The sequence below is a fragment of the Anoplophora glabripennis genome, unplaced genomic scaffold (genome assembly GCF_000390285.2).
Source record: "Anoplophora glabripennis isolate ALB-LARVAE unplaced genomic scaffold, Agla_2.0 scaffold8, whole genome shotgun sequence".
Classification (NCBI taxonomy): Eukaryota; Metazoa; Arthropoda; class Insecta; order Coleoptera; family Cerambycidae; genus Anoplophora; species Anoplophora glabripennis.
Genome location: NW_019416350.1, coordinates 1,906,195 through 1,922,451, shown reverse-complemented (window position 1 = coordinate 1,922,451; position 16,257 = coordinate 1,906,195). Strand labels below are relative to the sequence as shown.

General features: G+C 31.0%; 1 protein-coding gene across 1 annotated transcript; it reads right to left on the bottom strand.

Annotated features, from left to right (window-relative positions):
* Positions 1-258: 258 nt before the first annotated feature.
* LOC108904761 (venom carboxylesterase-6-like) lies at positions 259-7,576 on the bottom strand. Its single transcript, XM_018707439.1, has 10 exons — positions 7,449-7,576; positions 7,099-7,247; positions 6,747-6,846; positions 5,832-6,026; positions 5,501-5,686; positions 3,968-4,327; positions 3,520-3,701; positions 2,698-2,839; positions 1,119-1,245; positions 259-475 (listed from the first exon to the last, which is right to left on the bottom strand). The coding sequence occupies exons 1-10, from the start codon at positions 7,528-7,530 to the stop codon at positions 304-306; spliced, it is 1,695 nt and encodes a 564-aa protein (XP_018562955.1). The 5' UTR covers positions 7,531-7,576; the 3' UTR covers positions 259-303.
* Positions 7,577-16,257: the final 8,681 nt, after the last annotated feature.

Below are 16,257 nucleotides of genomic sequence, written 5' to 3'. Positions count from 1 at the left end.
TTTTTGTCACTTATCAAATCATCGGTAAATCAAGAAATCAACATCATTTCTACCTATTAAATCAACTCGATCAAAAAATATAGTTAAAGTAAATTTCTTTTCGTCAATCCTAAAAAGATAACAAAAATTAATTTTAAATGAGATGCTATTATTTCGATTCGGTGAAATTTATATTTAAATAAAATATTAATTAAATTATGATACTAATATAAATAAATTTATTTTATTGAAAATAAAGTTACACAAGGAACTCTGTAATACAATTTTAAACGGGTAAAATAAATTATGGGATAAAATATTTATCTAAAACAGTTTTTCATTTTCTATAATAGGCAGGCTATCCCAAAACTCGTTAGGACCTAGCTCCTTGAATTTCTTCATAGAAATATCATCAGGGGATGCGATTTCCAGGTAGTTTATATCTCTGCTCTCAGGATCTACAGGTTTCCATTCGACGTTATTAAAAGAAGGCTTACTGGAAAAAAATCAGTTTTGTTTGGAATAAATTGAAAACTAGTCCTGAAAAATTATGAATAAATCTAAATATCTAATTCTAAATATCTAATTATATCTAATCTATCTGTTCTAATTGTTTTTAAATTATTCAGTCGAGATGTTTTCAGAGTTATTGGTCTATAGTGTCAGAGTATTTGAATAGTATGTTGAATACACTATTTTAAAATTAAGAAGTTACTTCTCTCTATACTCCGAACTACAGAGCCTTCATAAATGATTACAAGCCACGGGATCAGTAATTTTGTTTGACACAGTAATTTTATTTCCTCCATTAAACTGTAAAATTAAAAATTATTAAAACAGTAAGATCAAGTTTACATAAAAACACAACATTCTGTTTGACCGGCTGAGACTGGTGTAATTTTTCACATCAACCAATCAGCGATTGCCTTATCTCGAGCATAGACATAACGGTTTGTCATTGTTCGTGGTAAATGAGTCATTAATATTGGCAACGCCAAGATTTAGGGAATTCTTGTTAACAGTACCAATCGTGCAATGTTAGGTTGCTTAAGCTCGGTGGGCACGTGGCTCGTAAATATTTTGAAGGTTCTGTATCATAAAAGCGTAGGAAGCAGTAATAATTTAGAGACCTGACTTACTTAGTTTTTGCGTACGCTTCAGCAAATCCAGTAAAATGCTTCATCATTTTTTCGTCATTTTCTTTAAGTATTGGAGGTGTACCAATAATGGGAAAGAGAATTCGCCCGTCATCGCTATGAGCAGAGCCTTCATGTTAAAGAAATAAGATTATTAAAATTAAATTCATCTTTTACCGCTTACATGCACAACATCAGGGTGTCCCAAAGTCCCAAAATAACGTGTACAATGGAAAACCATTGATTCGTGGACTCAATATAGGCAAATTTAGGCTAATTTACCTATATCCGAAATCGCTTCGTTTAGTCGATGGCCTCAAATTTTGTGCAAATTTTTTGAATTTTGTAAATAACTCGAAAACGTATTAATCGATTTTGATTATTTTTGGGGTTTGAGCGTTTGCTTTCGATTTACACATTTTGGTGTTATACATAGTGTTTTTTAAAACTTATAACTGCTGCAAAATTGATGTGCGGTGATAATATCTGTTCTTAACTTTTTCCTCTTTCTGGCAATAATGACAACTATTTTTAATTATTTGATAGGCGACACCATTTGGAAGTTATTGGGACTCTTGCAGAATTTTGATTAAAAGGATGGTTTGAGTACAAAATAGTATATTGCGCAATAAGTGCGATAAGTTGTGTATTGCCCACGAAAGCGGAGCGCTTATCCGCTCAAGTGGACAATAGGCAACCGCACGAATTGCACATACTATTACAAATGCAATGAAATCTTAGAGTCCAGAAGCGGTGCCTCTGTATGGTCCACAGATTTTTATTCAGTTTAGGTTGACATAAATGACTCATTTACATGTCGTTTTTTAAAAATAATATTTTTATTACCTACTCATGCGGAATAAGTCCTACATTTCCTTTTGTTTTTTAGATCGGTAAATAGCTGTTTGCCTACTCTATTTATTTGCGTGCGGTAATCATATTACGCGAATTGTCAATAAACCACGCTAAATTTAAATAAACACTCGTTTAATCAAAATTCTACAGGAAACCCAAAAACTTCCGTATAATATCACCTATCAGATAAAAATAGTTGCCAGAAAGAGGAAAGAGTTATGAACGGATATTATCACCATAAGTACATCAATTTTGTAGCAGTTGAAGGTTTTAAAAAACACTCTGTATAAGACCAAAATTATTTACAAAATTCAAAAAAATCTCACGAACTTTGAGGCCATCTAGCGGCCAAACGAAGCGATTTCTGATATACATGAATTAGCCTAGATCTGCCTATTTTGAGTACGAATCTGTGGTCTTCCGTTGTACACTTTATTCTGGGACACCCTGTATAGATATGTATTTTCATATGTACTCTATGCAACATAATATGTGATCTACATTGACTTTAAATTGGATCTTTTCTTTGGGAAAATTTTTAAGACGACAAAATTACTCATCAATCATCTTTTATTTTCAGTGTAAAATAATTATACTTATTCTATTATTAATACTAATTTATTTTGCGGACTGAAATATTATAAATCAAAAAAAAGTTGTAGACGAGCGCTAAAATAAATAAGCATTCGTAATGCAATTTTATATTCTATATAGGTAATTAGCTTACCTGGCTTGATCCCATGGAATATCGGAGACTGCATTTCTAATATGTAGGTGAAAAAGTAATAATAAACTGGAGATTTCACTGCCGCAACATGAGCTCTAATAGCCTTTTCACAAGGTAATTTATAAACACGATCTGAAAACAACTAAAAACAAAGAATACGTTATACATATAGCTGCAATATTCTAGCAACAAAGTTCAGACGACTGTTTGTCCAAAATAAAGAAAAATGAATATACAGAATAGCAATCATTCAAGTGTCTCTGATGTTTTTTTGTTACGGGGACTCTTTGGGAAAGATGACTTCACTCTTGGTATTATGTCAATTATCCTGTGACAAAAAGTATGATAAATAATGACGTGATCTATTGGCTACCTGGCCATCACCTATACTACATTGTCTGTGGAATATTGTAACACCTTGTATAGTATTTTTTAAATGAAAATTTAAATTCTAAACATATGATTACCCAGATTCGCGCGAGATTTTGTTGAAGATATGGAATTGGGTGATTGGATTGTACTGTGTCTGTGGTTCAGAACTGAGGTTGATGACCTACAACAGAAGCCTACTGACTTTATGCTGGACATTTGTTAGTTGAGTTGGTGAAAAATCCGGCGACTGCAGAATTTTAGGTGTTTCTGACTTTTTTGGGAATGATTTTCTGGTGTTCATCCAAGTGTAATAGATTGGTAGGGTTGCATGAGGTTTGAGAAACCAAACTATGCAATGAGCCGCACGAATATGCTGCAAAACGGGCATACCTATTCCGTGGAACAGAGCACTTTTTCGTGTGCCTTTGTATAATAAATAGAATTACTTACATCGACAAGAGAATAGATGTTGTCATTTGTAATTGCCTCATCTTTCAAATAATACTTTCTCACTTTGGTAATAACGTCCATTTGATCAGTTGCTGCTACTGTGTCATTGATATCCAAGACAAAAGATCCAATCTCATTCCATCTTTTATCTAGATCTGACAATGTCTGCATTGTAGCAATCACTAAAAATATAAATAATAAATGCAAATGTATTTACAGCTGAACATTTTATTTACTAAAATCATCAAAATCGATCGAATTTGTAGCGTGAGATTTAATTTTTGAGAAATTCATCATTTCAGCTCTTGTTCACAATTTTTAAATCCTCCACTTTTACTGTACGAGTACTATTTTTTAACAACTGAGGTTTAAAGTTCTGTATGTTATGTTTTCAGAAGTTTTAACTAAAAGTGTAGATAATCGGTTCCCCGTAGATAATTATACTTACTTCCAGCAGGAATTAGTCCCTCATGCCTGGTGTTTGAGACCACCCAAGGAACGTCATACACCTTCCCTTCTTTCAGCAACTTATATGGTGGTTCGGATATGAAAGGGTTTTTCCCTCCTTTCTCTACCACCGGTCCAAAAGTGGTAAACGGTACAAAGTCCATAAACACAAACAGAGACTTCATCGCTAATATCAACTGTTTCGCTGGCACTTTCTTGAGGCACTGCGTCATTGATTTTGTAGATTCGGTAGTGCAATTCAGAGTGGTTGCCACCATTTTGGCTTTGGCGAGTGGGTTTTCCGTCAGCGCCCATGGTTGTAGGGCAGTACCACTTTGAGAAAAACCTCTGTGAAATAGGCCTGTAATGTGAATAGGATACTATAAAAATTCTTAGTTACTCTTTTCATGATTAGTAGAGGTGATATTTTTGGAATGCTGTCAAATTTTTAAATATAAAATAACGAAACTTTTTATTTAAGTGAATGTTTTCCAAGATAAAGTATAAAAAGACTTTTATTCATAACTGTTGATTTTTGAGTCATTGAACTTTTATATAATTTATATAAAAGAATAAGTCAGAATGGCGGAAAGGAGCAATGCCTAAAGTTTAAACTTATTTTTTTTTTGTTTCTTTTAAATCAAGTCTTTTATTCTTTTACTATTTTCATCGTAAAATTTTAATTTAAGGATTGATTTACGAAATCCAGTTTTTAAAATACAAATATATTCCTTTTAAAACCTTAAGTCCCGAACATAGCTTAAACAAATACTTATAGTTCCTATCACATATGCAATATCTCGCAAAAATCGAATAAGAACATAGAAAAATAAAAAGTAACATTCTAACCATAGGCATGCCAAAAAAGATAGCAAATAGCTTCAATTATTTTAACTAGAATTACACAAAAAATGAAACACGCATAAAATTAAAGGGTCAAAAGAATTTCTGAAATTTTTCCGTGATTTTTGACAGACTGTATTTAGGTGAAAATGGTTTGCATTAGTTTATATTTTATCTTCCACACCCTGTATCTTAAAAAGTAGGTGCCTTAATGAAATATGGTATAGCATCTATCTTTAATTAACGCCGTTTGCACCAAGTATGGTTTATATCTTCAAAACGCAACACTCAATTGTTTTTATATACGTATGTTTCTTTGATGTAGCAATTATATTTCATAGAACTTAGGCATTTAAATGTATTAAATGTACAGAATTTTCGATCATATGGCAAATTCAATAATGTCAGTCGTTAAAAAGCAACATAGAAGAAAATAATAGAAGAAAAATTTTGTAAATACTTGTAGGTACCTAGTGCTTAATAACCGAGAAAAAGTAAGTACTCGACAAAGAATGATTCACAAATTAATTATCCATAATTTCTAATAAGCACAGTATTTTTTTAAATTAAAAGCGGTAAAGAAGGTTTTTTCTTATTTAAAATAATCAAATCAAGCGACACGATTTTAGTTAATTTTCTTTCGAATTGAAAAATAGTGGCTAATTTGGTTAATATCTCGATGATTATTTACCTTTTGACCTAGGTGATAGATAATGATAGTGGACGCTAGCGGCACCTGCCGACAGACCAGTTAATGTAATGGACTCTGGGTTGCCGCCGAAATACTTGATATTGTCTTTAATCCACTTCATAGCCAATGATTGATCTTTGAGTCCATTATTTCCAGGTACCACTTCATCTTCAGTACTTAGGAAACCTTAGGAAATACAGTAAATATTTGTTTAATAACTTATTTCGAAGAAAAGCCAGAATGCTTCTACAGTGTAATTTCGCATTTAACTAAAAGCCTATCCAGGAATTACTCTATGTATTTAAAAATTTAAATCTATTTTTCTCTTTACCTAGTATTGCTAGACGGTAATTGAAACTAACGTAGACAACTTCTTTGTCCATAATAAAAGAAGGGCCAGCCATGAATTGAGGAGAACCCATCATGAAGGCACCTCCATGGATATGAACCACCACTTCCAAATTTTCTTTGCCCGTAACATTTTCTCTAGGTACATACACATAAACATATAAGCAGTCTTCAGTTCCTGTGAGAAACAAAAACCATTAGAAGTAGAGTGAAACGAAAATCCTATAAACTTATTACATCAAATTTACTGGAATAATGTCTAAAACAAGTACATGTCATTTTTAATGTAGTCTTGTGGTCTTGCATACAACTACGTTGCGAATAAGTTCCTCATTTTAAATTTTTTTTTCACCAGTGGCCCTTTATATGGACTGAAGACGTTTCGTTTGTAGAGAGATCATAGGAATAAGAAGGATGTAGCAGACACTGCTTAAACGTGCGTTTGTTCAAAACGTATATTATTTGCTTGCTTTCTTGGTTTTTGCAACAGTGCATCTCATGTCATGAATATGACAAATATTTTTCACATGCATCTATAGTCGTTGTTTTAATTCCGGAGCTTTAGCACCCACTTTGTTGTTGTTGTGCAGAATCATGGTTATTATTCAGAACTTCAGTGATTTCATCAAAGATAAATAATCCGTCTTCTTTCTTGCGCTAAAGCTTCAGTTTGATATAACACTTGCTATCATAGATATTGTAGCCTTTCACTGAGCAAAAAAGAAACAAACAACAGCTACTCCTCCCCACTGACGTGCTATAGTGAAAGTGTCATTTTTAAACTGTCACTGGTCAACTGTCAAACATACATCATTAACAAATCCTCGGCAGCAGAATTGCTTTAGCATAGGTACTTTAACTTTTCTAGGATTATTGTTGATAAACAAAGACGATTTACCTTTAGGACCATATATCATTGGAAATGGTAAGAAACTCATGCACATGTAGTTATTACTAGCCACTAGTATGCTATCCCATTTATCAACTGGTACAGGTTCCTGAAATCATAAATTATAGTTCTTTAACAATGCTCATAACATGATGTCACAAAAGAACTATTTTATTATAATTTTATCTATAAATTGTAAAACCATGATGAACCAGAATTTTAGTTTACATTTTAAACAAAATTAGACGATAATTATAGATAAAAATGTAGTTTCCTAATAGTTGAAGATACAATATTTCAGCATCAGTGAAACTATATCGAGACTGTTAAAATTAACTTGAGCGGAACCTCCTGGACTCACCTCAAACCGTAGATCCCCCACAGGAGGCTTAGCATAAGGAATTCCTTCGAAAGCAGTGTAAATCCTTCCGCTGTATGCTTTCTGATGAGTGCCTTGAACCTTTCCTTGGGGTATACTTATTATAGAAGCAGGGTCTCCTAATGCGTAAACTGTAAAATTAATATAAATTCGTCTGAAATGCATTTTGCATTCTAAATATTTTTAATTTTCGTGAAGTATTTTATTTTGCAGATAATAATATTTTGACAATAAGTAGGTACTTCATTGACAAAATACTATTCTTTGGATACGATTGAAAGAAATTATAACCACTGCATAACTTGAAGTTAGGTATATTTTAAAAATCTTACCGTTTGCAATGTATGCAAGTATAACATGTATTAAAAATAATGCAGCATACGTATTTTGCAATTTGTATTCCTGTTTCATCATCAAAATGCAAATAGATAATAAACTTTATCTGTGTATGGTAACCGTATAGTTGACTAACCATGAATGAATTATACTTAGTCTTTAGTTGTTAATATATGTCTTTAAAAAACTATAATTATTGTCTATTTATTTTCGAAAAGTAATTAATACGTTGTATTAATACGTAGGATGATTACGTTTTACTCACGCTATCCAAATTTCTTGAAAACAGGAAGTATAATTCTAAATCAAAACAGGAAATTATTAGGCCCGGTACTTTGAGTTTCGGTTAAGCCTTGGTTAAGTAATAACATGATTAGACTATACATATACTGATTTAATTTATAAAAATATATTCGCAGTCTAATCGCCTGATAGATAATCAAGTCTTAATCGGGACTCAAAGTAATGGGTCTTAATGAGAAATGTGGTTCGAAAACTTCATTATTAGTTATTCCAACCCAAACGTTTAAGAAGAATCTTCTCTGAAAATGTGTTTCTCGAATAGCATGAGCGTTTTCGATTGCCCACACATAATCATTGTGGAAATTGTTGATTCCATCTCTTATAAATGTAGCTTCGCTACAGAGAGTTTTTGAAAGAGATTCACAAAGACGAACTCTTTGGGGAAGATCCTTGGGTAGAATTCCTTATACCGGTTGGTAAGGATAGAGATGCAGTACGTTTGCTCGCAGTGTCTTGCACATCCGTCCTACTTTGTCCAGTAAGTACAGACATTGTTCTCGTATTAGTACCAGGATCATATACAACAAACGCAAGAACTTTTGCAGTATTGTTTCTTCGCATAACTTCTCTTTCACAAGTTGTTTCTTCGCATAACTTCTCTTTCACAAGTCGGTTTAAGGAAAGCACTTGTTAATCGAAGAGTTGTAAAAGTTCTATTGAACGTTTGCTTGTCTGGAAGACATCGGCTTGGATATCGTCGCTGATATTCCCTAACTTTAAATAAAATGAAGCCATGAATTTATAGTCCAGACGGTATCTGTTTCAAAAAGTCCATATTTGGGTGAATCGTATATCCACGAGATTTTTGGCTTTTTGGCTTTCAAATATCACTAGAAATTAAAATTTTTCTATGCACATAAAAAAAAACGTGGGCTTAACTTTTGACGGCACAATATGTTAGAAAAATTCGAAAAATGTCATAATTTTCTTCCTATTTAATTATGTATCTTTTCAAGAGTTGATTTTAAGCGAAAATGGAAGAGGAAAAAAAATTTTGTAATTTTTTTACAAAATATAACTAGTTACAAATTGAATGAATCATGATTATTATTGTAAAAATCAAAAAAATAAAAAAATCGACAAAATTGGGGTTAAAAACATTACTTTTTAAGGAATTTTTGGGGTCTTTAAATTTGGTATAGGATCTTCATACTTGGCTCAAGAAAACTTCATGTTATATAGAATCATCACACCAAATTTCATCAAATCCGGTTCTATAGATTTTGCATAATAATTTTACAATCTAGATTTTGAAAAATAAATTGCATATTTTCAAAATTTTGCACAGCGAAAACCAAGGCCCTTAGATATTTGAAAATTTAATCACATAATATAGGAGGGCTCTCAAGGTTTCAAATGATTTTTGAAAATTTTGAATCCGTCAATTAGGAGAGCTCTGGCGCTTGTTTAAACATTGGTCGAAATATTTGTACTATACATAATTTTGTATTTTTGTAATATAACGAGTTAAATTTCTCATTTGCTTATATTTTAAACAGTAAATAATATTTGAATTATACTTTAATCACAAAAGAAATGACGATTAAATTAATTAATTAATTAATTAATTACTAATTTTCGACATATTTTGAAAATAATTGTTGTTTAAACAATTTTAGAATATTTAAATAAATTTGTTTAGAATATTTAAATAAATTTGTTTTTGATCTTGTATACAAGTTTATGCACTTACTTTTGATACAATAAAAAAATTAAGTTGATAATTTATTAAAGGAAGTTTAAAGATAAATAATTATCGGAATGTTGAAAGACCAATAATTATTAACGATAGGCATTTGAAAATACGCTAATTGTATTTTTTAAATCGCGAGACATCGATTAAAAAAAATCATCAAAATCGGACCTCTAGAAGCTGATAGGTATATTAAAATTTTTTAAGAGCGTCGCGGTTTTGAACTCGCCGATTCAATTTCGAGCAAACCGAAGCGGTTGCGCTCTCTGCTTCCCCCACCACCACCACCACCCGTACGATTTTCTTGAATTTCTCGCTTGCATAAATAACTTTAAACGCGTTTTAAAGTAGGTTGCCAATGAAGAAAAGTATTGCAAACTTAGATCTGGTAAGTACTCCGAATACCAAAGGTATTTTTCGAAATCTGTTCTTTTTTAAAGAAGCATCTTTCCAATAACTTTTAAAACCTGCTTTAACAAATTTAATTTGATTGAGTAAAGTTATTCTAATTGTTTATAAGTACAAAAATTCGACCAATGTTTAAACAAGCACCAGAGCTCTCCTAATTGACAGATTCGAATGTTTCAAAGAGCGTTTGAAAGTATATATGTGATTAAATTTTCAAGTATCTATGGGCCTTAGTTTTTGCGGTGCAAGATTTTGAATCTTGACAAATTTATTTTCAAAATCTGGATTGCAAAATTATTTTGCAAAATCTAACTAACCGAATTTGATGAAATTTGGTGCGATGATTCTACATAACATGAACTTTTCTTGAGCCAAGTATGAAGGTCCTATACCCAACTTAAAGACCACAAAAAAAATCCCTAAAAAGTAATATTTTTTAACCCCATTTTTGGCGATTTTTTCGATTTTTACAAAAATAATCATGATTCATTCGATTTGTAACTAATCACATTTTGTAAAATTTAATTACAAACATTTTTTTCCTCTTCTATCTTCACCTAAAATAAACTTTTGAAAAGATACATAATTAAATAGGAAGAAAAATATTACATATTTCGAATTTTTTTAACATATCGTGCCGCCAAAAGTTAAGCCCACGTTTTTTTATGTGCATAGAAAAATTTTAATTTCTAGTGATATTTGAAAGCCAAAAAGCCAAAAATCTCCGTGGATATCAGGGATGGGCGTTTACGCGTCGTCTTTAATTGTCGACGTCTACGTGTAGACTTCGCGTAGACTATGTAAACAACGTAGACTATGTAGACAATGTAGACAAAGCGGAGTTTGCGCTCTAATTTCAGTTTAATCTAACCTATATTATATTTAAACCTTCAACTAATCTTCTGACTGCAACCTATTTTTTTTAAGTTTTGCATACATTATTTATTTTTAGTTACTTTTTTTAAAAACCAATAATGTTGATGATTATGTTATTATACACTTGCTAAACAATTTTAAAGAATAGTTTTATTTTATTTAATTATGTATTTTTATAATGGGGTATTTTCTTTCAATTGAAATGAAAGTGAAAACTTTCATTTTTGTATACTTAATATATATTTTTTTATATTTTTTAAAACAAAAATTATTATAAAAAAAATTATATAAATATATAAATTAAGTGTTCTTAAAACTTAATCAGATATTTCAAATTGTTGCTGACTTTAAAAATGATAAAATTTTCATTAAAGAATATATGCGACATATCTTTATTTAGAGATTTTATAGAAAAAAAAAATGTTGGTCAATCTGACCTGACCTAAAACTATCGAGGAGCATCAAGCGAGACACACTTTTTTTTTCTCGTGAATTATCGGCAGATATTGTTTGATCTTTTGTACTCTGTTCATACATTTTTTTTATAGATGGTTGTGATAGGTAGGTACTTTTCCAAATTCCAAATTTTCAATTTTCCTTTTTTTTTGCAAGAATCGCGAGTTACAGCCTTACGAAATTATTTTTTTGAGGTACATACCTACCACACCTTTTTCTAGTTTTGAGAATTTCTTAATTGTCGACATTGTCGACATTGTCTACATTGTCGACTCTTCCAAATTAAGTCTTCATCTAGATCATTGTCTACGCGTAGACAATTGCATTGTCTACGTCGACATTGTCTACCCGCCCATCCCTGGTGGATATACGATTCACCCAAACCAAAACAGATACCACCTAGTCTATTAACACAAGTGACGGAAGAAATAAAAAAGAACCAACTGTTAGTGATAACAATTGACGAACTGACATATTTTTTGTAATCCCAGTCAAGTTGCTAATCATTATTTATATTTTAGCAACTACCTATTCGATCTGGCAACTTCAAATCCCGATATTTCAAGAACCGTTGGGAATTCAGGAAAACCAAATAGAATCAATTTTGCTTAAAATTAGTATCTCGGATACCTCGGCGGTCACCCTGTATGTGGAAAGTAATCATAGTTTTTTTTTATCTTAAAATTATACGATTAAACTAAACACCCATTGCCTGAAAAAATTAAGTATGTTTCCAAAATATCTATAGGTATGCAGTTTGCTTAAATAGAATAAAGTAAATTTGTGGTGTAGCTTCTTGGTAAAATTTAGGAAATGAAAAATTTTGAGCAGAAAATTTCAGCTCGTTGAAATAAAACAAGTGAGCTACGGAATTAAATGGAAAATGTAAAATAAAAATAAAAAATTATATTTCTGCAGTTTCCATGCCAAAAAGCAACATTTTATAGTCTAATTAGATAACTAACAAGGATTTTATTATTGTAAATAAGATATTTATTCCTATGATAATTTATTTACTTTTTTATCCCATGTTTCCAAATAAATACTGGATTTTTAATATTAATGGAATATCAATGTTCTTATTGATAAACATGATTATCTATTTGTACTGTTTTTGGTTTATATCTGGATTTGTCTAGAACTAACAAGGTTTGCATCTTAGGTTTCAATATCGACAGTTTACATACACTGAATTCAAATAAAATTTTGTCAAATGGATTTGGTGAAGCAAAAACGGCATCTAAAATTAGTACCCTGCATTAATAAGCATAAATCATCTACTTTTCAACTTCTTACTGCTTTTATTTCAGTTTAAAAAACTAAACCACTAAATTATTTACAATAATTTTAAGAAAATTTAATTTAATGAATACAAAGGCGCGGGATGAGCTTCAACATCACAATTGATATCTCAATACGTTTCTAAAATTATAATAAAATTTGTTGTAACTTACCTAATAAGATACTAAAATAAAGCACAAATGTTTCCATTCTTTAACAAGATACAATAAAGACAATTAAACCAAAAACCACGTCTGTTTTATGATATATATCTGTCCTACTGAAGTTCATTAATGTCAACGGAAGCACTTATTTTTATTTTACGGAATAATAGACACTTGGATTGTCATAAACATTAGTTTCACATTATCCTTGTTTAAATATGAGGCACATTTTTTATGAAATTAGTTGTCCAGAATAATTAGTGTTAATATTCAAGGACTATTACCGAATTGAAATCGTTGTATGGTCATGACTTTATAAGCTATTTCTAAGGGTGGTGCTTTTTGAGAAAGCTTTATTTAATTTGAAAAAGATCTAAAAAGAGGAATATGTAAAGAATAATAATAAACCCGTGTTTAATAAATGTTCTCTTTGTGGCTAGAAACATTTTATAAAGGTTTTGTTATATACCTCTTATGAAGAACACACATATTTTATTGAAAATAAGACAATATGGAATTCATCATATATTTTATCCTAAATAAGAATCAACAAAATTTCAATACTATTTGATTGTTATCTACAATTTTTTCTTTATTTATTTTGATATGTTTTGTAAAAAATGTCAAAATTAATGAAACCCTGGCGTCAAAAAGATCACTCAAGGGTTATTTTGTATGAAAATAGTTTAGGTTAACCAAAAATCTCACATTGAAAAAAAGAGACAAATAAAAAATACGAAATACACGTTTTGAAAGCCAATCTGTTCCTGGCATAGATCTAATATAGAACTATTAGATCTATGGTTCCTGGATAGCCAAACCTGAAATGACACTTCGTTTTAAAATTAGTTTTGACAGTTTAAAGTCTATCTGTCTGTTTGTCAAAAGATTCATAAATTTGTCACATCGTTACATTTTAAGAATTAACATTTATCCTAATGGCCGTAATTCACACTAATGCAGAAATGACTGACATGTTATTAGTTGATGGATATTGGCAAGAAAATAGCCGCAAAACTGTCAGGTGGTGTAATTTAAATAAAATAAAATAAATCTGTAAGAATAGGTATATAAAGAAAGATTACCAAAACGACAGATACCAGACGTCTTCGAGAAACTGGCAGCTTTGCTTTTGTGACTACTAATTTTGGATGACGACGTGCATACGATTAGGATTCCTAAGGATGAAGAACACATTTGGAAATCGAGGCTAAGCACCAGACGCCTAAGTTTCGCAAATCAGAACTTCTAAAGATGTGGTTAATAGGGTTTTAGAAGAACAACGGCTGCACCCATATCACCTTCAGCCTATACAAAACTGTTTAGACCTTTTATCTGTGTTTATCTCTACGCTTTTGTCACTTTCACACAATAATTTTATTTACTGATAAGTGCTGCTTTACAAGTCGGGGCATAAAAATGTTCGTAATCTACTGAGACTATATTTTAAAGACGGATGCAGAAATCATAAGAACAGTTCAGTTCAATTGTCTTTAAAGAGTTAATATTTGTGTCTATGGAACCGGGTTATTTTGATATTTTTTTCTTGTCTTCATATTTTTTTGTAATTTGTATTGTTCTTGGTCCATTTCTCCTACATTCCTGTCATTGTTGACCAATTCGTCTTTAAATTTTTTATTATAGTTAGCTCGTTAAAATTAAAATTAAAAAAAAATAAATTAAAATTGTAACGCTAATATGCTAAATATATTAAACTTTTCACAAAATGAAGTCTATGTTGCGATAATACAAATTCAACCAAATATGACATCCGAACCTGATTTAATACGGGCATATTTTATAAGAGACTGTGCCTCTGCGTTTGCTGCCCCGTTAACAACTATCTTTAATTTATTAATAAAATAACTTGTTATCCCGAATTTTGGAAATTATCTAGAGTATGTCCAGTGCACAAGAAGGACAGTAAGAATGAATTAGTTAGTTATAGGCGAATTTCCATTTGCAACTTCCCCAAAATATTCGAAATTTTATTATACGGCTCCTTGTCTGGGTTGATGTCATGGAACCAACACGGTTTCATAAAGGCAGATCTACTGTCACTGACCTTATCCAGAAAACACAATTTATTATAGCTGTTTTACATTGACAATTTATTGATCAATTAATTCATGAAGTCGCTTCATCAAGAAATTGGACAAGTGTAATGCACCAAATCTACTGTCAAATAACTTCATGAATTTATTCATCAAGTTCTTGACAAATTAGAGCATGTTCTAATTTTCGTCAATTTCTTCGTGAAGTTCGGAAGTATCAACCCAACAGATTTCCAGCCTCAGATCAGTAATGAGGTTATGTTATTGGAATATGTAAATAATTGTGTGGCGACGTGCTAGTTTTGAATTATTTTTACCGATTTGTTACTTACAAAAACTAATATTTATATAATACGTGTCATAACGGTACCGCTGTTGTATCGCTACAATTACGAGTGGAAAGCTGACATTTTTGAAATTTATTTGCTTCTTTGATTCATTGGTAGAACTGATTCATACGTCAAAAAACTTGACAAAGTCTAGCAGTGTAAAACCACACTGTTTACCAATAAATTCGTGAATTAATTCATGAAGAACTTCGTCATTTATTCATCAATAAATTGTCAATGTAAAACAGCTATTAGTGATAAATTTGACCAGATGATACAAGTCGACCGACTTCACTAAAGCTTTTCACAGACCAACCACGACCTCTCGTTATATAAATTAGATAGGCTTGGTGTGCCTGAATCACTATTATAATTTTTTAAATTATATTTACAAAATAGGTATCAATTTGTTCAATTTCGTGGTCTTAAGTCCCACAAGGTTCATCAAATATCTGGCATGCCTCAATAAATTCATGAATCCTTTTCACCAAAACTATTTTTGTAGATAATTTTGTAATGGTGTAATTAATAATAATAAACTTGCTTGATCTACTTTGATTCATAAAATCTAACATTTTTCAAAACATTCAGTTAAAAACAATCATAATAATTAATAGCGTAACCTTCTGCAGAAAATGTCTTCATTAACATATGTGTGGAAATTGGACTTGTTAATAGCCACTTTTTAATTCTAGTATGAAAACCATTGAGATTCAGACAGCGAGACCAATGTTGACTAGTTGATACGTATCAGACGTGAAGCGTCCAATTAAGAAATATTGTTGGAGTTCGAGAGTAGGTATGTGAATGCCAATTAAATGATCAAGAACTGAATTGCAATAATAGCACTTATTTCCGATTTTCCACATCCTGCAAATTAAACAGTGGTTTCTCATCCAATTCATTTTATTTAATGTTTCCAAATAAGAATAATGACAGTAATTTATAGTCACAATTTATGGATTGGGAGAAATCTAAGACAAATGATAGTATGATTTCCAATAATTTTCGTAAAAGAACATTCAATTACAAATTGTTGTATCCCACAAAGCATTATTTCATCTTCATTATTAAGGACTAAGACCACTGATGTAAAAAGATCAATTTTTCTTTTACTGAATTAAAAGTTGCTTAGAATAAGAGGAAAAAAATGTTATCCCTTCACAAAATTTTTTTCATCGAAATTCCCAAATCTTTCCAAGTGCGTCGGACTACCCCAAAACGACTACTTGAAGCACATA

Bases quoted from the DNA above. Each gene is read 5' to 3' on its own strand.
- LOC108904761 (XM_018707439.1), bottom strand. From the start codon at position 7,530: ATGATGAAACAGGAATACAAATTGCAAAATACGTATGCTGCATTATTT. The intron at 4,328-5,500 runs GTAAATAATCAT...TTCACATTACAG, and splicing joins TCTATCACCTAGGTCAAAAG to GCCTATTTCACAGAGGTTTT. The intron at 2,840-3,519 runs GTAAGTAATTCT...CTTTGTTTTTAG, and splicing joins ACATCTATTCTCTTGTCGAT to TTGTTTTCAGATCGTGTTTA.